General features: G+C 44.2%; 1 protein-coding gene across 2 annotated transcripts in view; it reads left to right on the forward strand.

Moving 5' to 3' along the window:
* The first annotated feature begins 1,591 nt into the window (after positions 1-1,591).
* LOC147895596 (protein SAWADEE HOMEODOMAIN HOMOLOG 2-like) overlaps positions 1,592-21,538 on the forward strand; it is a 39,661-nt gene continuing 19,714 nt past the window's right edge. For both annotated transcript variants that reach the window (XM_087383664.1, XM_087383665.1), the window contains exons 1-5: positions 1,592-1,725; positions 2,099-2,184; positions 2,416-2,461; positions 10,019-10,163; positions 11,419-11,482. In XM_087383664.1, the coding sequence (XP_087239790.1) occupies positions 1,672-1,725; positions 2,099-2,184; positions 2,416-2,461; positions 10,019-10,163; positions 11,419-11,482 (395 nt within the window). In that variant the 5' untranslated portion in view covers positions 1,592-1,671. The remainder of the gene's footprint in view (positions 1,726-2,098; positions 2,185-2,415; positions 2,462-10,018; positions 10,164-11,418; positions 11,483-21,538) is intronic.

The following is a 21,538-nucleotide window of genomic DNA, read 5'->3' on the forward strand; positions in this document are numbered from 1 at the left end:
GCCTTCAAGAGTTACATAAGAAGACATTAATAAAACTATCCTTATCAAGATTCATATGCTTGCAAAAGTCAAACGGTGTGGGAATAGCAACATGTTACAAAGAAGACATGCAACTAATTCAAGATAATTACATTCAACAGAAAGGTTCGGAGTGCTTCCTCACAATCTTCAAAACAAATTCCTCCAAAACTATTGCCATCATAAATGTATACAACTCCCCCTTGTCAAAAACTACAACACTCCTTGCCTCACTTGAAAAAATCCTTCAAAACATAGAAAATGGTACACTGACAACAATCATAGGAGATTTCAACATCAACTTTAGCATTTCAAGCAACAACAACAAAGCACTTTCAACTTTCATGAAACAAAAACATTTCACACAATTGATTCATCAACCAACTACTATTCATGGGTCAACTATTGACCACATATATGTTTGTGTAAAGAAGAGAGTGGTCTGACCAATAAATGAAGTTTGTAGCGAAGAGTGTGTGTTGGTTTTCTTTGTTTGTCTAGATTCCTCTGAAGATTTAGTGGTATGACGACTCCATTCTTTCTTGAAAAATACATCCAACTTAAGGGCAGGCCTTATGAATGCAATTCACCTTGTTACTTTTTCCTCATATATATATATATATATATATATATATATATCTATCTATATATATATATATACGTATATATATATATATATGTATATATATGTATATATATATATTATGTATATATATATATATGTATATATATGTATGTATATGTATGTATACAATAATATTATATGTATATATATGTATGTATCTGTATGTATATGTATATATATATGTATATATATGTATGTATATGTATGTATATGTATATATGTATATATATATATATATATCAACAGTAGTAGATGGTGAATGATGAAGGTTTTATATATATATATATATAGATAGATAGAGAGAGAGAGAGAGAGAGAGAGAGAGAGAGAGAGAGAGAGAGAGAGAGTTTTATATAAAAAACAAGGTGGCAATACCACTTTGGCCCTGCTTGGATATATATATATATATATATATATAGAGAGAGAGAGAGAGAGAGAGAGAGAGAGAGAGAGAGAGAGAAAGTTTTATATGACAAACAAGGTGGCAATACCACTTTGGCCTTGCTTGGAACCTTCGCCTTCATCACTCACCATGTACTACTGTTGCTCCTGTTGCTCTTCTACTGCTTGCTGTGCAAGGCTAAGGGGGTAGGTACTAAGTACTTCCAATAAAGGAAGTTATTAAAATAAATTTAGTAAGATCTCGGTTAGTTCCTATTTGGGTCAAACAAATTTAGTAAGATCTGGGTTAGTTCCTATTTGGGTCAAACATTCCTAACTACATCATTAACCTAAGACCTAACCCTAGTCCCCACTAACCCGGTCAACTTGACCGACTACTCGCAAACCCCCACTTTTACTAACCCAACCCAAAAAACCAACACTACCGTAAGACCCTTTGTAGGGCAAAAAAACTTTTTGAAAATTACATTTCTTATAACTTGGTAAATCGAAGGAAACGATATTATTGTGAGGCCCAGGTTTAAAGGTACTTAAGACAAACGATCATTCGTCTTCTTCCGTTTTGACCTCTCCTCCAGCTTCCGCGCTCCTCATTTTGATTGTTTTCTCTCATTTCGCCGTCAACGATGGGGAGGCCACCCGCCGGAGGTGCTCCAGTGTTTCGTTTCCTGCCAAGCGAGGTAATTCTTCCCCATGCCGTGGGTTGGCTAATTCACCGACTGAGCTGCACGTTGTCATCCAAGTGAAAATAGTTTGTAGTCTTGTAACAAAATTAGGCCGATCAGCAAGGGAACTGTTTATGTTCTGTATGATGCACGTGCGGTATCTTAATGGGTATACGAAAGCTCAATCATATCCTGCTACTTGTTTCCCTCTTCAAGAAGCCTTTGGCATCTTTTCGTCAGGATGTTGTCAGGTGGATAATAAGCATAACAAGACGCGGACAATGTTGACTGTTATTATAATGTATGTTTAGTGTCTTAATGCGGACCCTGTTTCTAGTAATACTTGCTCTCAGACTTGGCTCCTAAATTACAAATTTATCGGTAAAAGGTTGTGGCGATGGAGAAAGCATTGGAGGATGCGAAGGGCGCTGCTCCGTCTCGGGAAGCCATGCAAGCTCTTGCTGATATGTTCACGTATGTGTTTCTCCGATCGTCTATTATCACGTAATAAAATGTATTTTGGTATCCTAACGAAACATTGGCACATAGTTTGATATATATAAAAGTGGGGGAAACCATTTAGTTGATTTTGCAAATAATGGACAGCATCGAAAGAATACAAGCATTTTTATGGGATTACCTTATATTGTGTATACTGAAGCTTTGCCTCTCATCATCATTTCTCATTGTCTGTGTCGCTTGCAGTGCTGCGCCAGAGCGAGTGGGGAAGATGCCTGTTCAGTCAAAGCAGGTATTGCTCTACTGTGGACATGTATTATTTCTCGTCGACTATTTTCTGTGAAGTGTATCTAGTCTTCTTTGCTCATGACATCAAAATAGAGTCTATAAATTTCAGTATAGGTTCAAGAATACAACTGTGAGTAGTTGCAAGCCAAAATACTGTCCCCATAAATTCAGGCTCAACCATGTGTGCATTCTTGCCTTACAGATACGGGCATAGCTCCATTGTGACAATGAAGGCATTTGTTATTCTGCTGGTGCCCTGACTGCGAGCCCTCATATCGGGAGGATATCAGGGCTTGACCATGAGCTAGCATGCCCATTTATGGCTCTAGTCATGTGGATTAGGGTTTTGAGTAATGGTCCCAAGCCATCGAGGGCTGTGGCATACAATCCTTGCGGGATGTGAAGTGACAAAGGCCATAAAGACTTCGAGGAATCAGCACAAAGTTGAGTTCTGAAACTATGTTCCTCTCTTCTATGGCTTATGCAAAGCGCATTGCAGGTATGAATGGAGGCTCAGCTCAACTAAGGGCTAGTTTCAAGCATTAGACACGCATCAGACATGGGTGTCTTAAGCGCCTTAAAAATAAGATACCTAAGTGTCAGAGAATAAGGGCCAACTCCCTGTTTGTAAGCCCCCAAATGAGGAGAGCATGGGGGAGTTACACCTGTAGAGAAATAGGGGGAAGGGATAGCAATGAAGAGGTTGCCGTGTGGGAAGCACACAGACTGACACATGCACAGCAGATGACTATCTTTCTTAGGTTTGTTTATGTCCCACCTTACAGGGCAGATCAGTCCACTGTGGGACTCTTGTGCTGCTCTTCACATACGGAGCTGCACACAAGCCATGTGGACGGGGGGACAGGGCCTGCCCATTGTTGGGCTCCAGCACTGGCCAGAGACCCAGCAAAGAATGCAGCCAGTAGGGGTTTAATAGGCCTCAAAGGCGTGGTCTGACGGCTAGTCCACAGACCTGGTTGGCAGTCCCCAGACTTGTCGTCCAGTAGAAGGGCTAGTCAGCCTGTTTCAGGGGGTTTGCTGCCCTACAAAAGGCCCCCAGTAGGGGGGGACACTACTATTCAGAAGAGGTGATCGAAGGCTGCAGGTAAGCCCTCAGAAGTGCACCCAAGGTACTAGAGAGAGCCAGCCAAAGTGCAACAGCAAGGGGCAGATCCTGTTCCAGCCCTCAGAATTGCATCTGGGCGCTAGAGAAGGTGAACAGGGGGCCAGCAGCAGAGGCAGCAGCAGCAGTAGCAGACCTTTGCACATGTGTAGGGCTATCGATGCAGCCATCCCTGAGTTGTGGTGGTGCAAGACTTCAGATGTGGACCGATAGCTGGTGGTGTTGCTAGTTCTTGAGGATAGGGTTACCTCTGCGGATTATGATTAGGCGAGGCAGGGACCGAACCAGTTTCTACAGAGCACGGCTGGGAGGGCTCCTCCAGCCACTAGCCGAGGGAGACCTAGAGATGGATGGGAGCTTGGATTTGCTTCTTTGGCAAGAGGATTAGGGTAGTGGGCCGTTTGGGCAAGGACTGGTTCATAGATCCTCCTACCACATTGGACTAGGATGCACACCGGTGGTGACTTTGGCTTTGGGAAGGTGGACCCGAGGGAGTATTTCTGGCGAGTCAGAGCAGGTGGATGAGATGGCCTTCTTCTCCTACATGACATGGATAGGATGAGAGAGAGAGAGAGAGAGAGAGAGAGAGAGAGAGAGAGAGATGTGTATTAACGTCCGCGGAAGACCTCACGGGCCTATGGGACAAGGTAGTACACCAAAAGGATGATCTCATACAAGCCTCAGTGGGCTGGAGCAAAGGGCGCACTAAGGCCCTTGTTGGGTGCTAAGACTACTAAACTGAAAACTGATAAGCTGATAGACTGATAACCTGATAACCTGATAACTCTACAAAGCTCAATAGCTCGAGCAAAATCAGATATATAACCTGGAGACTGGCAACTGTTTGAGAGCTGTAGCATGCTAAGATCTGAGACATAGGCTTAGAAGCCAAAGCCCAGCACCATGGTGGCTCGCATGTGAGCGGTGAAAATGTCTCGGATCTGCGTCTGTCGGGCTGTGTCATGCTGTTTAGGGGGACGTGGTCTCCTCGATCTCTGAACCTGTTGGGCTATGTTCAGAGAAACCCCTCGCCTCCGGTAGTCTCCTCTGAGGAAAGCTGTGATAGGATGGACCTCAATAGAGTGTGCTTTGGTCACTCTCCGTTCTGCAGGTGGTCTCTGCATCCCTCTCTCAGTAATTCAGGCTGCCCGCATGTCAGCTATCTCCTCCACCTCCATCCCGATGTGTCCTGGAGCTGACTCAAATGCATAGAAGTTTGTGACGTGACGCTGTGCTCTGTCAGCCTCTCTGTCGTATGGCCTGATCGCCTCCTGTTGCTGTCTGTTCTGTCGTAGTAGGGTCTCACTGTGTCAGCGTATCTCAAGTAGATATAGCCCAATGCAAACCTGATCCTGGAAGTGGATCAATCGTGGGGTGGACCGAAGCCGCTCCCTTCCTGGTAGAGGCAATGGTATCGTCCCCTGATCTCATAATAGGGTGGGCAGACACATAGGAAATGCTCCTCTGTCTCAGTCACTCCTAGTGTGCGAAGCATACATAGCCGCTGCTCCTTGGGTATGCTTATTGCTCTCCCCGTCTCGATCCTCAACTGATGAGATGAAACACGGATTTGTCCAATGGCAAATTATTTAGCCATACACTTATTCAGCTTAAGTAGCAAAGATAATGACCCGTTGTAAAAAAGGGTGGTTTAATACAGAGTAATGTTTAGCAAGATCGGTCTAAAGGTTAAGAAGTAAACATAATGCACCTTTGTATTGAAAAAAAGGGGGGGTTAATACAAATTGAAATAAGTGATGGGAGGAGAAAGATTTTAATTAAAAGGATTTTAATGAAATAGGGGTGGTTTGAAGGGGTTAAGAAAGGAGAAAAAGATCTTAAATAAATGTAAGCTAAGAGGGAGGGGGATATAGAAAAATAAATAAGGGAATAACAAAATAAAAAAAGGGGAGGAAAATGAGTCCATTGCACACAGTAAACTAAAACTTAGGGTTAAGCTCCTAATATATAGAAAGAAATTAAAACATACCATGATGAAACACAAAAAGGAAACACCAAGATCCAAACAATATCCCAAGCAAGATCCAAACAAGATCCCACAGAGCCTTAGTATACCAAGACCAATGTATAATGCATAACCACTTGTTGAAAATCCTCCACAATGTGATCCTCAATCAAATCTTCAAAAATAAGTGACCAACCAGCACCGTGAAAATATTGCGTATACATGCATTCAAGAATCATCCTTGTCATAATTGGAAGTGCACATAACAACTTCAAGATATTGTACTCTTCATCATTTGCATAGCAAAAGAAGTTGAAAGCATTGAGAATCACCACTCCACTGTTATAGTCAAAAACCACCCAAAGACTCAACTCTTCTTCACACCAAGATGCCAATGCATGAATCAATCCCCAATCTATCATTGTGCCTGATGGCATTGTCTATTCACCAACATATTCAAGAGTGCAAACATTTGATGATGAATCCTCCCTCCGATGCTCTTAGGAAGTGGTCACAGTAGAATTGGGACTTGGTGGGGAGCTCCTGGTCTCTCCCCCAAGTCCGAGACGTAGGGAGATGAAGGAGATCTAGCCGTATGATACGGTTGATCTCATCTCGTGGGAGCGATTCAGGGGGTGCGTCCATGCTCTACTGAAAAGGGGGGAGCTTGTCCATCTGGATATCCTGCTTGGTAAACCATGTGGATATCGATGCATATCATGTGTTTGTTCCGCTCTGTGCTAGTTGTCTAGATAACTCCAAGGCCAGTTCTGGTAATCTCCATCGAGGCAAGTCCTAGACTCTGTGGATGAAAGTCACTGTTTGAAAGATGGCATCAATCTGTAGGGGAGTCATGGCAAATTTTGCCTGTACTATCTCATGTGGAATTGAGGGCTTACTTCGAATCATCTTGGATTCCATAGTCACCTGTAGCCGCTCAAATTTCCTCCACTCAGTATTCGGTAAGTCACATCCCCAGAAGGGTACTGCATACATGGCCGTCCGTCGCACTAGTGTATCAGAGCCAGCTCTTCATTGGTGGGTCTTGAAAGTGTGCCTGGAAGCACTGTCTCTTTAGTCGAGCCAAAGCACCCCATCCTCGTGTGAGTTGTGCCTGGGTTGCATGTGTCATCGTGAAAAGGGGTTCTGTGAAGACTGCTCCCAAATATGTGTGGGACTAGACTATCTCCACTGGCTCGTCATGATAAGTGAAGCTGAGTCGACGAGTCACTGCAAGTGAGGTGTTGAAGACCATAACCTTGGTCTTCCCAAGGTTGACTATCAAGTCTCTCTCTGCAAAACACCTCTAGTGCCTCCAGATGTCTCTGCAGCCCTTCCGTTGAGGATGATATGAGGACCATGTCATCAGCGTATAACAATATCTGTATCATGAGGTCACCCAAGAGTGAACCCTTGCCTCCTAGGCGATCTATGAAAGATGTGATCTCATTGATGTAGAGTCCGAAGAGGGTCGGTGAGAGTGGACAGCCCTGCTTCACTCCAATCGTGCTCTTGACCCAGTCTGATAGACCGCTTGGGGCATGTACTCTGCCTTTGGCTGACTCATATAAGCTCACCACACCCCAAATCAACGTCTCTGGAATCTGCATCTCCTGTAGTCTCTTGACCATGCAGGAACACGGGACCGTGTCAAAAGCTTTCCGAAAGTCTACAAAGCATGTGTAGACTTTCTGGTGTCTGAATCTCGCCTCCTCAATGACAGCTCTCAAAGTGAATATGTGGTCTAAGGTAGAATGCTGCCTCTGGAATCCTGCCTATCCTAGGGCTTGGTGCTCTCGAGCCTCTATATGACTGTTGAGCTCCCTCTCTAGAATTGATCCATAAATCTTGGCCAGAGTATGACCAATCATGAGGGTGCGGTAATTCCCAGTCTCCATAGGGTCGCCGGCTTTGTGTATCGGTACAATAGTGGTGGTGCTCCAGGTGGGTGGGAAGCTGTGACAAACAGCTTGGTTGAACATGTGAGACTGGTGCTAAGACCTCTTGTCCATGTGCAAAGTGCTAATTCTATAGGCCCTCATGATCCTGTGCTTTCTGGTTGTGTAGCCGACGAAGTGCACATTCTGTGTGGTAAACAAGCGACAAGTGGTGGGCGTGGGCATAGAGGACATGTCCGGTGGTGTCTGCATTTGGACATCATAGAGGGAACATGCATATGTGTGCCAGACATCTGGGTCAGTGATGGGGATAAGTGACTTCCCCTCTGTTAGCTAACCCCATCTAGTGGTCGGGTCTCCTCCTCGAAAAGTTATGACAATCTCATCCATCCTGTGCGTGAGAAAAGCCCGCCTCTTGCAGCGTGTCAATTGTTGAAAACTCCTCTGTGCCTTAGATGCCGTCAGATGCCCTAAGGTCTACTCTCGTATGAGGTAGGCTCTCGCCTCTCTGCATTCAGTATCAAACCAAGGGTTTTGAGGTGTCTTCCCATCTCGGACTTGCGTGGAGAGCTACATAGGTCAGTGTCTCAGCTAATAGGTTAGTCCTTGTTCACTTGTATCCACTGGAGAACTCAGTATGCTAGTGTTTCCATCTCAGGATTAGTTAGGTCTAGGTCTTAGCCTAGGATATGAGTCCTCAAGGCTGGCCTAAAGACTTTGAAAGGGGCTTGACTAGGCACCATTTATAGGCAGCCTCTGCCCCCGAGTCGGCTACTAGGGATGGCTTTAGCTGGTGCTACCAGCCAGCCAACCAGGTCACCAACTGACCTGACTGGTCGGACAGTTTGGCTGGCTAGTTGGCTGGTTGGTGGCCTATATAAGGGGCTTATGTCCCCCCTTCATCCTCATTCAGTTCTGCACCTCCTCAGCCCTGCTCCAGCCCGCGAGTCCACGTAGCACTCAGCTCGGGGTTCAGACAGCAAAGAGGGTGGAGGTTTGCGTAGTCTGTTTCAGCAACGCTTTCAGTTTATATTTCAGCTCTCATCTTTCAGCTTTCACTCAGCTCTCGCTCAGCTTCTCAGCTCCATATCTCAGTGCTCTCTGTCCTCACATCTTGCAATTCATCTATCTCGCTCACGCAGTAATCCTGCATGCTAGTGGACAGTATTAGCCTCATCACTAGCCTCGCGGAGTGGTCTACAACGTCAATGTGGGTAGCATTGAGTTCTTTGTTGTTGGTTGGAGCTGTTTCTCAGGTCTTTGGGTCTGTTCACTGTTCGCAGCATGCTTCAGAGTTGCATTCTGTGCGCTCTTGAAGTGTCTTTCATCTTGTATTTCTTTTTTTTTTGGGGGCAAAAAAAGTTTGTATTATATTATAAAAAAGATTTGTACATAAAGTTCTTGTTACATTTCATCTTCAAGCAGAGCTTTAGCATCAAAACATTATGGAAAGAGCCAATAAACAGGCCGTGTAGACAGAGATTGGTCAACATTAGCACTCAGATTCCAAAGCAGACTCAAGCATCCCCTGAAATTGACATTCCTTGTGGAAGGTCTTTCGGATGAAGTCTTGGGATCTGACGGATTAGAGGAGGATGATCTTGTCCACGGAGGACCAGTTTGTGACTATTTCTCCAGGGGGGGTTCTGGCCAATGGGGATTGATATGGAGTAGGTACAAGAATCTCTATGCGCAAGGTTGCATGGACTAGGTTACGGATGGTGCTGGTTTGATGTCAGATTTCAATAGACCCTTGAGGCAAGGTCCTTGCAATGTCCTCATTTTCTTAGGGGGATAGTTGGATGGTCATTTGTTAGATGCATGATGGCCTTGACATTTGCAGAGTCGACGAGATGGTGACTACGTGGATGAATCTGTTGATGGTACATGATTGCATGAGGAAGTTGGCATGTTCGTGATCGGGATTTGCGTTACCATAGGCAATTGGTGCTGGTAGAACCTCTGTTTCAAGGTGGCTTGCTAGTATGGAGCCTAGAGTTAAGTATCAAACATTGAGGATGGCTTTGAGTGGTATGATGGAGTTGATAGAGCATCTGCATTGACAAGTGGGTGTTGGCCCACAATACTTTGGTGAGAGGGGGCGTTGGAAGTCATGTGGTCACCTCCCCACTTGTGAGCCCCTGCTTGAGGATGACTTGGGGAGGTTGACATGCAGCATACGATAAGCCTTATAAGTTTGAAAACCAATTAAATTTTTTCAACACTTTCCTTTTGGGATTTAAAATATTTCCTTTATTTTCCTTGCCATTTGTGTGATCCTGAAATTGCTATAGTATAGGGACATATTGATAGGCGAGAAATATCAAAGTGCATCCAAAGTGCATACGCTTAGAGAAACAGTGTCTTGCCAGATCAAAAAGGTTACTTTATATTAACAGAACCAAAATGAAAAACACAAAACCGCCTTGGTGAGCTTTAGCTTGGAGTGCAGAGGACACTTTTTCATAGCAATGGCTGTTTATAAAAAATGAGATTATATATTTTTGGATAATCCTTTCCTTGGCTCACCTTCCTTGATTGGCCTTATCCTTTTCTCATATCTTTTGATCATAGGTGTGGAACTGGTTTCAAAATCGACGCCATGCAGTGAAGAAAAGCTCCAAGGTGACAGACAAGCCAGTGGTAACTACGCCACCCTCATCTGTTGAGGGGTCCTTATCAAAGAGAGCAACAGCTACATCTGCAGCAGCTCCATCAGGTGTGATTGCATTTTGTGGCCTTTGTAGTATGAAAACTGCCATCCCTCCTTTTATTTTTTCTTACCTTTCCCTTTCTTTTATCCTCAATTTGTACGGTTGGATAGTTCTACTCTTACAAAGCAATGCTATTTTTTATACATGCTGGTATTGTGATAATTCTTTCTATCTTAAATGGTGCGTTGCCCTATCAGCTAGATTTAGATTTAGATTCTCGTTGGGGAGAGACTAAAATGAAAATGTTTAGACTTCACAAGCAGTTGTAGCTTGAATGAAGAGATTTTGGACTACCTTTTGATTAGCCTTCTCCTTTAGTGCTAGCCTTCATCATGGCTGAGTCTGCCCTTCACCTCCGGAGTGCCGATAGAAACTCAGTACGAAGACTTTGTATAAATGGATGCTCAAGTATGTGTGGGTGTGTGGATTTGTATGTGTGAGAGCATACTTTTATACTATGGTCTACACCCACTGTTGGGCGTTGATGACGTCAGTGGGGATGTCATAGTAGCTAGTCCCTGCGATGCATGATGGAGTTTATGGTTTTCAACCTTGTGAGTGACTCTCATGAGATTGAAACTGCACTATGTTGTGTTTTTAGAGGATGAGTTTGGGAATGTTCCTGATTCATCTAGGTATATGCTTCTGCCGTATTAGCAGACATGCAAATTTCACCTTGTGAAGTTTTCGTCCAAGTTGCGGCTTGCTGGTATTGTGATAATTCTTTCTATCTTAAATGGTGCGTTGCCCTATTAGCTAAATTTAGATTTAGATGCCCGTTAGGGAGAGACTAAAATGAAAATGTTTAGACTTCACAAGCAGTTGTAGCTTGAATGAAGAGATTTTGGACTACCTTTTGATTAGCCTTCTCCTTTAGTGCTAGCCTTCATCATGGCTGAGTTTGCCCTTCACCTCCGGAGTGCCGACAGAAACTCAGTACGAAGACTTTGTATAAATGGATGCTCAAGTATGTGTGGGTGTGTGGATTTGTATGTGTGAGAGCATACTTTTATACTATGGTCTACACCCACTGTTGGGCGCTGATGACGTCAGTGGGGATGTCATAGTAGCTAGTCCCTGCTATGCATGATGGAGTTTATGGTTTTCAACCTTGTGAGTGACTCTCATGAGATTGAAACTGCACTATGTTGTGTTTTTAGAGGATGAGTTTGGGAATGTTCCTGGATTCATCTAGGTATATATACTTGTTTCCATTTGCTTTTGTTATTTTGCATGAGCTGATATATTGTGTTTTCATAGGAGGACGAGGAAGTGAACCACCGAAAATGGAGTTTGAAGCAAAATCATCTCGAGACACAGCATGGTAATGTGTTATGTGAGAGTCGAATGGATATATAAGTATCAAACGGTTCTTTGTGTCTGCTTCAAGAAACTTTGGTGGCTAGGCATTTAATGGCGCGAAAGGTTGGTAATTAATAGAGATTAGGGTTTATGTTCAAGACATGCATTGTCAATTGATGGTTTTTGAAAGTAGATATGCTATTATATGGGCTTTTTTTGCTTAATATTAAAAGGATAAGTTTGGGCATGTTCAGCGGCTGCTATGGATAGTTTGTTTTCTATACATGCATCTGGGTTGATGCCGTTGACATTAGAATTGACTATTAACAAGGTTAGAATGTACACTGTTTGTTTCATATCAAAAGATGACTAAATGTTCCATTGGAGATGTGTGTGCCCATGCATGTGCATGTGCGCACATGCTGGCATGTGATTAAGATTTACTATTAAGATATTCTCTAGGTTAGACATACCAGATATCTAGAGGCAAGTCATTGTAGTTCAGTAGTGAGATTTGGATCTTGGCTTGAACACTATGGAAGACTATAAAAACTGCATGTGGCCCATTCGATTTCTTGATTGAGCAAATTTGCCCTTTTGCACTGCAATATATTTCCAGTATATGCTTTACTTTCTCTCCTCTACCCATCTTGTTTCTTACAATCAATATCAAAGTAGGTCACATTGTTGCTACCTCACTATTATGTAAGGGGTCTTGAGATGAGAGGAGAGAAAACTTGTGTGTCTTTGAATGGAGGTGTCACCTTTTGCAAGGCTTGAACTTGTGTGCCATTGAGATACTAGCATTGTTGCTAAGACAACCCTAGGCTTGAATGATGCCTTGGAGCAAGGGAGACCATTTCCCTTTGCGTCTTTGAGAAGAGCTTTTGTGGCTAAGAGGAGGAGGTAGGCTTAAGCATGAAACAATATGCATTAGGAGGAAAGTTTGAGAGCTGGACTTTGTTAGAAATCAATGCTCAACGCTCATGTAACTACACGGCTACCGGCTAGCTCTACTTTGTAAGCTCCATTTATGAGGAGAGGGCATTGAGTAGCACAGATGCCCAGTAGGTCCTAGTTTAGACATTGAATCGAGGCTGAGTACGGCCTGATGGTCAGAGTTATGAGCATTAGTTGGGGTCCGCCTGAGCAGGCTCCCCATGCCCCTTGGGCCTTGGCAGGAGGTTGGAGGTGGGAGTCCTTAATCCAATGGTATGGGTTCCTGAATAGGGGGCAGTGTCAGTTGGCCACCGACCTAAGGTCGGCCATCGATTGAGCTGCAACGGACCTCCCAAGAGGGGCTATATAATGATAGCCTGTGTAGCCCATTAGAATTCACTTTCTATTGCCTTTGTATTTGGCATACAGCCTCCATCCCCTACTGTTTCTAGTATGCTTCGAAGCTTCTTCTTAGAAGCATACGGCAGGGAAGTGACTGCCATCTATTGTACTAATTTGCAGTAATACAGTCTCATATTCTCTTTGTCTCTTGTCTATAAAGATCTTGCTGCTTGTGTTACATGCAGGAGTTAGTATTTTCTTACATGGTCTTAGAGCTTTGGCTCTAAACAAGAAGTGTTGGAAGCCTTTTTATGTTTTCTAGCAGATTTGGAGAGATCGATCAACCTACAGAAAGAGTGTGATCCCCACTGTTTAGTCTGAAGGAAAGTTCCATGGGATGAACTACATCCTGCGGAAGTTCAAAATGAAGCCTATTTTGAGTTCTTATGAGTTATGGGAGACGACGACTTGAGTGGACGTGACTGATTCCAAAAGCGGATCCCGTCGATGCAACAAGGAAAATGGTTCCAACAGTTGCTCAGATCTGGGCATGGAGGAGAAGGAATGCGGAATCCAGATACACCTTGTTCTAGTGTTACCAGTGTCAACGTTTTTGTCATGATTTTTTGTTCAACATGCTACAGTTGCACAGGCATGGATGATCCTCAAGAACTAATATGAGTCCATGAATTGGACGAGGATCCACAATCTGGAGCATCAACTTGCATTGAGAAATTGTTCGAGTCTGAAGTAGTAGAGTAGTTTATCACAAGGGTGAATAACCTACGAGATCAGATGTGTGCAATTAGTATTACAGTCACCAGTGAAGATCTTGTACAAAGGTGCATTCTTATTCTTCCCCCCAAGGATGATAGTCTCGTTACGGCATTGAATACGAGGGTCAGGACACCTCCGCTCACCTTTGAGTAGTTCAGCGCCATGCGTTCAGCATCAAAAAGCTAGGTAAGGAGACGATTCGGCTTTCTTTGTAGAAGGGAAGGGCAAAGACCCCAGTAATCCCTCTTCTTCTAAGGGTAAGGGGAAGAGAAGGATAAAATCGTTCTATTGCAACAAAAGCGGCCACATTCAAAATGAGTGTAGAAAGAAGGTTGGAGACGAGAAGAATTATAAGCTAAAGCCGTCCAAGGCATCTAGTAATAGTCCTTAGACTGGATTGGAGCTGTCCGTGGCTATAGAAGAAATTTGTACAAGGGTAATCCATTCGTCCGGGGTTTGATGAGTAGTGGATCATCTGTAGTGGAGCTTCTCGACATATGGCCAGTCGATGGGTAGACCTCCCATACAGCTTGTAGGAATCGGAAACAATGCGAATTGCTCATCCAAATGTTGGAAAGGTCACCTCCCCATCTGTAATCCCCCAAATGAGGAGAGTGTGGGGGAGGAAGACCTAGGGCAAGATCTGCCCAGAGAAGAGAGAGAAAGAGGGGGCTGCTACATGGGCAGCACCTCACAGCAAACCGGAGCTTCAGAGGGCGCATCCAAGGAGCTGATGTGCAGGAGAGATGGCGGGCATCAAGCCTTAGATCTGGCCTGGCACGAAGCGACGGAAGAGCAGCAGAGAAGCAAAGGCATAGGGCCTGGCAGCAGCACAATCAAAGGACCAGGTGTTGCAGGGAAGGGAGGGGCTGCAGTGGGCAGCACCCTGCCCTTATATAAGGCCAGGAGGATGAGCTGGTCAGCCATTCTGGTCGGCCACATAGGCCAGCCCACAGCCTCATGTATAGGTGGGAGTGGGGGGAGCTGGCACACACTACAAAGGGGGGCTGGACCTGCACTTAAAGGTATAGGGCACACAGCCCAAGAAGAGCTACCCACAGCCCAAAGGGCTTAGTGGGGGCGGTTTTGGGACAGACTGAGTCGGCCAGGAGGCCTGCTCCAGTCGGTCGTTTCAGAAGGCCTTTGGGCCTATAAAATGGAGGCCTAGTGCCTCATTCATAGCATCCAGCACACCAGCAGTTGTGGGAGCAGCAGGAGCAGGAGTTTACACATCTTCAGATCTACTTCCAGGAGGCAGAAGACTGCAATAGTGGCTGCAGCAGTCTTCTGTTGTGCGTACCCTCTGTTGGTCATTTTCTAACACCAAAGGCATAGGTACTAGTTCTTTCATGTCTGATGGAGTTACTAAGAAGTTGTCAGATGTTGTATTCCTGTTAGACATCAAGAGGAACTTATTGTCCGTTTGCGGCCATTCCGGTAAATCATGACGTCAAAGCTCTCTTTGATAAGAATGGTGCAGAAATCTTTGATGCCAGTGGCGCAGTCGTTGGAAGGGACATTGAAACTCGACTTGTGCATGCAACTCTTAATTCTCCATCACAACTCAGCAACTAGGATGCTCCGAAATTAGGAGGGCAGTGGGAAACAACAGCATTTTATCAGGAAGAGATTGCAAATGGTGAAGGGGAAGAAGGAGAGAGAAACTCACACCACAATAGAGCCTGAGCACCACACTAGAGCCCGAGCATGAGTCTGGTTGAACTCCAATCAGCTTGAGAGCTTGAGAGCCTATGCTTTTACAAAATCCCAGCGTTTCAAATAAAGCTGGTGCATGACTTTAGCCGGAAAGTTAATTTTCCAAAAAGCTATTGTGGGTCCTCTTTGAAGTTGGTTGCCCACTCTAGTGGCTTTTCCCCTTAAATCATGGGGGTAGTGTACCACTCTCTAGTGTATATATATATATATATATAGGCTTGGCCACAGAGGACGACATAAGTGTCGCCTTGCTTGGTAAGTATGTCTTCCTTTTGTTTTTCAAAAAAGTTACCTCTTTTTTCTTCTCTTTCATTTTCTCTTATATTTTCTGTGTAGATTTTCAGAATTTAGAACAACAAAAAATCTAAATTTGTATGATTGGACGTATTCCAATCTTACAAAGGTATATGTATGTATGTGTATGTGTATGTATCTACATCTATATGTGTACACACACACACACACACACACACACACACACACACATATGTATATGTATACATATACATGTGTGTGTGTGTGTGTGTATCTATGGTGTGTGGTGTGTGTGTGTGTGGTTAGAGAGCTGAGGAGCACGATCGTGCCATCCCCGCAAGCTTGTCAGGGTCTGGTGCCTTCCAGCCACCGTCGTCACCTTTGCGGCCTCCCATACCACCTGTACGGCTACCCGTACAGGTCGTACGGCTGTTCCGTACAGGTTCCAGCCTGCCTCAGCGTTTCTGTACAGGCCCGCATCTGCTGCTGCTCTTCCGTACCTATTCTACAGCCTCCTAGGTGTGTGTGCACTGCTCGCGGTGTGTTTGTGCGATACAAATGAGGTGTACGCCGCTCTGTTTTTTCGTCCTCGCCAGGAACCCTGTGCAGCCCCGTCCGTACAGCTGTACGGTTGTCGTACAGCGTCCGTACATCCGTACGATTCCGTACATCTGCGTCAGTTCTGGTCCCCCTCTGCAAAGTCACGTACGTAGCCCCGTACCTTCTTCCTACAGGTCTTTCCGTACACTTGTCAGTCAGACTTCTCTCCGTGCAGCGTCATCCGTACAGTCCCGTACTTCCTGCCGTACATCTCTTTGGGTTTTTTGGCTCTGGTGTCTTCCCTAACAGTCTTGTGTTCCAGCCAAAATCTTACATTTCCCTCTGCTATCTCCTTACCAACTATACTCTTCTTCTCCTCTCTTGTGGGCTTCCTGTGGATATTTCTTTGGGACTGGTTTTTTTGGCTTCCACTACCCTTTTCCAGGTACTTCATTCCTGAGCTCCCTTTCATACAAAGTCATGGCAGAATATTCATATGAAAAAACGTTTCAAAAGGAGCGCTCGGTTCCCTGCAAGAAGCAAAAGCAGGTTGAGGGTTAGCATGACCCGATGCATGATACTCTTGAGGCGCAACTGGTATATGATGTCATGCATGAAGGATTTGCAGATACGAGGAAAGAGTTGAAAGACTCGGTTCCTTCAGTTGGCCTCATGGTTGAGGTCGATGAAATTGTGGATCCAGTCAGAGAATATGCTAAGAATGTAGTCATTTTATTTTTTCCAGTCCGGATGCCACCTGCTGCAGAGATAGGCAACTGGTTGTCACGCACTTTGGCTGGCTCGTTTTTTCGTAAAGTACACTATGCAGCCAGGGGCTTTTTTGAGGTTATCATGGTGGATGAGATTCACAGACAAATGCTTTTGGAACATTCACCTCTCTTTTTTGGGCAGCAAATGGTACATGTATTGCCATGGTCTCCCACAAGGTACTTTCAGGCTTTAATCTGACACAGATGCCCAGTTTGAGTTGAAGTTGTCGATTTCCCACAATGTATGGCCTCACTTTTGCCTAAAATTGCAGCATCTTTAGGTAAAGTGGTCTGCCCACCACGGCCAAATGGCAACTCAAACAGATTCTGCATTCTCTGGGATACTGATAATCCCACACCGGACTCTTATTCAGTCACGGTGAATAATGTGAACATGGGAAGTGCTTTTTATAAACTCAAATGGGGTTTATTTGCAGGGGCTTGTTTTGAGTGCAAAAAGTTTGGACACATGGCTTCACAGTGTCCAATGAATCAGCATAAAATGCCTCGTACCACTTTGCCGGTTCAAATGCCTACCAAGGATGCTCTTACTCCAGTTGCCAATAAAAATAAAAGCAATAGACAGCCTTTTGGGAGTCAGGATAAAGGCAAAGCTCCAGTGACTTCCTATGGGAATCTCACTTCACATTCACCTCCTGCTATTCAATCCATGACCAAAGGACAACAACCTCCAACTGATGGCTGGCAAAGTCCAAGAAAAGTTATTTTTGCTCGAAGAATTCCACCCCCCCGCACTTGGAATGGTGCATCTTCTAGTGGAAATACCCCAGAGATAAATACAGGAATTGGGATTACATGGGCTGCAGTAACAGCCAGCAGAACACTCGTCCCTGAAGAAGAGGTTGCTGCTTTGCTGTCTACTTCTCAGGTGGCTACTTCTTCTCAGGGGCGAGGCCTTGACCCTGAGATAGAAATGCAAGGCTGACCTCATAAATTTTGCTGCTGTACATAGTTGTTATATTACTATAAATACATGTACATATGACTGCTCGCATCAAATGCTTTACACTCAATGTCCAGGGCATGTGTGACAGTAGGAAATGGAAATATGTGTGGCTGTACATCAACAGATTTCAGCCTGACATAGTGGCATTACAAGAACACAATCAACATATCTATGCAGGCAAGACAGGACACTACTGTGGATATGATATTTTCTATGCTGGGGAGCACTCTTTCTCAGGGGTAGTCCTTCTGATCAAACATGAGTTTCAACCAGTCATTGCTTTAAATGACAACAAAGGCAGATGGCTTGTTCTCCAATGCATTATTAGAGGAGAGGTGTTTGAATTTGCTTCTGTTTATGCACCTCAGTCCTCTAGAGAAACTGCAATTTGGGATGCCATGCAACAATATCCATGGAGATATCATGCCTACATATGTGGGGATTTCAATAATGCTCCACAACAGGGAGACAACACTTCCAGACATGACCATATGTTATCTCCTGAAAGGCATGCATGGTCTCAACTACTATTGCATCTGGATTTGGTTGATCTTTGGAAGGAATTGCAGCCTTTGTCACCGGGCTACACTTTTCAACATAATGCTTTTTCCGCTTATCAGGCACGTGTGGATCGATGGTATAGTGTAGCTCCCCAACAAAATGGGGATTTTACATGCAAAATGTGGATTGACTATGCCTTTGTGCATTCAGACCATGCACCTCTATGGTTGAGGTTATCTTTTCATGATATGCCCGATGATAGATTGCCACAAAGGAGACATCTAATCATAAACAATAGCTATTTGAAACATGCTGATTTTAAGGCAATGGTTACTGAAGCATCTCATTGTTTATCCTCTAGCAGCCATATTCATGTTGATGGTGCCTGGGATTCTTTTATTTCCAAAATGCAAGTTGTGATTAGAGCTTATGGCAAGTCTTACATGAAGACTCTGAGGGAAACCATTGCTCAGGCCAAATCCACTTGTCAAGATGTCACTGAACTCAGTCATCATCGTTCGTTGTCCATGCATGAGCAAACAACACTATGCCAGGCCAGACATTGTCTTAAACTAAATGATCACAGGAAACTGGCCAAATGGGAGACTAGAGCAAGACAAAGAGCCTTTACAGATAAAGGTTGCTCTTCCAAAGAATTTTTCAAAAGTTTACATCAGAGGAGAATCAAAACAGAAATTTGCAGAGTGCTCCTGCCTGATGGATCATGGACTACTTCACGGTCACAGCTTGCTTTTGTTTGTGCGCATCATTTCTCTCAGCAATTTGGCTCTGCAGCTCCTCCCTCGCAACAGATTTTGCTTGCACGAAATTTACTGTTGCAACATGTTTCTCCTATCATTTTCTCTCCTCAAGCTTTGGAATTGGAGGAACCCTTTACCGAGAGGGAACTGTCAGATGCGATCAAATCATGTGGCAGATGGAAATCTCCAGGATGGGATGGTTTAACAGTCGATTTTTTTCTAGAATATTGGCCTATTTTGAAGCATACATTGCTATATATGGTGAATGCTGCGTGGCAAAATGAGAAAATGCCAGACACATGGAAGAGAGGTCTTGTTAAACTCCTTCCCAAAAAACAAATTTGTGAGTCTTTGGCAGACTGGAGACCTATCACTCTTATGCCCGTAATTTACAAAGTCACTACCAAAATGATTGTTGATCGGCTAAAGGGGTTTTTACATGATGGGTTGCATCCTGCTCAGTATGGCTTTGTCCCGCGTAGGCATATCACAGATAACATTGCTAATGCCTACATTGGAATTGAATATGCCAAATACACACAACAGGATGTTTTGTTATTGCCAAAGTCTTTGATACTGTTCAGTGGGATTTTATTTCATCGACTATGCAGGCATTGGGTTTTGGCACAAAAATGCAGTAACTCATCACTTGGCTATATCAAGATAGTGAAGCTGCCTGCATACTTTCAGGGGATATTTCTCCATCCTGGACTCTTGGTTGTTCTGTCAGGCAAGGATGTCCCCTGAGTGCTTTACTTTTTGCCATAGCCACTCATCCACTGCTTCAATATCTGGATCACCTCTTGGACACTGACCAACTGCACGGTTTGCAGATTCTTGGCAGTCATAGCATGATTGCTCAGGCATATGCTGATGATTCATTCTTTACTCCAAAAAATACTCGGGCTGATCTGTCCATGATTATGCACGCTCTTTCTACATATGGATTGGCTGCTGGCCTTGGGGTAAATTTTCAGAAATCAAAATTTCTGCCGTTACATGCACAGGAATGGCACAACCTTCTGTGGCCTGGGGAAATTATCCCCGCTTCTCAATTCATTCGACATCTCGGTTATCCTCTAGGCTGGGGACTCACCCGTTCACAACAAACTGATTGGGTGCTAGTAAAGTTAAGGGCAAAACTTGAATATTGGAAGCTTGCAACTTGGCCATTACATGTTCGTTTGCGAATCACACAATCCATTCTGATAGCATACATACAATTTTATCTGCCTCTCACTATGTTCACTAAGGCAGATCTGGTTTCATTTATGTCAGCTATTATGGAAATTTTCTGGTGTTCAAAACATGGCAAGAAAAGTCTCAGATTACTCTCTATGCATCGTCTCTGTTCTCCAAAGATGCACGGGGGTCTGAACATTCTCAATATTCAAATGCATTTACTTGCTCACAGAGGGAAAATGATGATACAGTTTATGCAAGGAGATCAGCCTTGGGCTTTCATGATCCGCTCTCTCTTATTACATCTTCATACATCTGCCTTTGGGAATTGGCAGCCTACTCAGTGGGATCTTTTATTTGGCTCTATCCAAGGCAAGATCAGAGGCTGCACTTTTGTCTCTTGTCTGCCTCTTGATTGGAAACACATCTTATCCCACTTGGAATGGCATGGCAGGGACTCTCTGTCGGGCAACTCTTTGAGGGTAGAGAATATTTTTTGGTCTAAAGTATTCCACCCTCCTTTGGCCATACAAGAACCCGGACGTTCTTATTTTCTCTCCTTCAAAGGCATTTCATCTGTGGCGGATGTACTTCAGGATGATGGCACAATTTTATCTTTTTCTATGGCTGCTCGCAAGTATGGCTTGGGAGCTCACTATCGTCCTTTATGGCATAAAATTTCAGAAATGCTCCAACCATACTTGCCGGTACCTCATTTGGAACTTTAGAATCGGCTTGAGGATTGGATTTTACGCTCTTCTTCCTTATATGCCCGTCCTTTGAAGCTCTCACATATCACAGTGTCATCTCTGTATAAAGTGTTATTACCTCCACCTTGGATTTCTCACCGAGCTAATACTGTTTGGCATATGGATCGTTCAATGAAGTGGTGGAGAAAAAGGCTGCGTCTCCTTTGGCATTACAAAATCCCTCTTCCTATGGCGAGTTCTCCTTGGCATTTTCCATCCGGACAGTTACTCGCACACCGACATATTGCTTCAGCTGTTTGTCACAGATGCAAGCACTCTACTGAATCGGTGCTTCACATTTTTTGGTTCTGTCCACATACTTCTAATCTCATTGCTCTCATCCGATAGAGGCTTCGAGCACGATTTCTTACTGTTACTTTTGGCAGATTTTTCTGGTTGTTTGGTTTTCATCCACAGAGACAGGGTTTTGATTTATTTTTTGTTTGGGTGCGCTATTGGACCCTATGGACTTTATGGATGGACATAAATCATAGAGTCTTTGGTGATCCACTATTTTCATTCTTTCTTTTTTTCAAACGCTCTCTGCAACAATCATTCTACGATTGTTTTCAGACTCGT

The sequence above is a fragment of the Dipteris shenzhenensis genome, chromosome 13 (assembly GCF_047967505.1).
Source record: "Dipteris shenzhenensis isolate YYH24624 ecotype China chromosome 13, Dip_SZ_1.0, whole genome shotgun sequence".
Classification (NCBI taxonomy): domain Eukaryota; kingdom Viridiplantae; phylum Streptophyta; class Polypodiopsida; order Gleicheniales; family Dipteridaceae; genus Dipteris; species Dipteris shenzhenensis.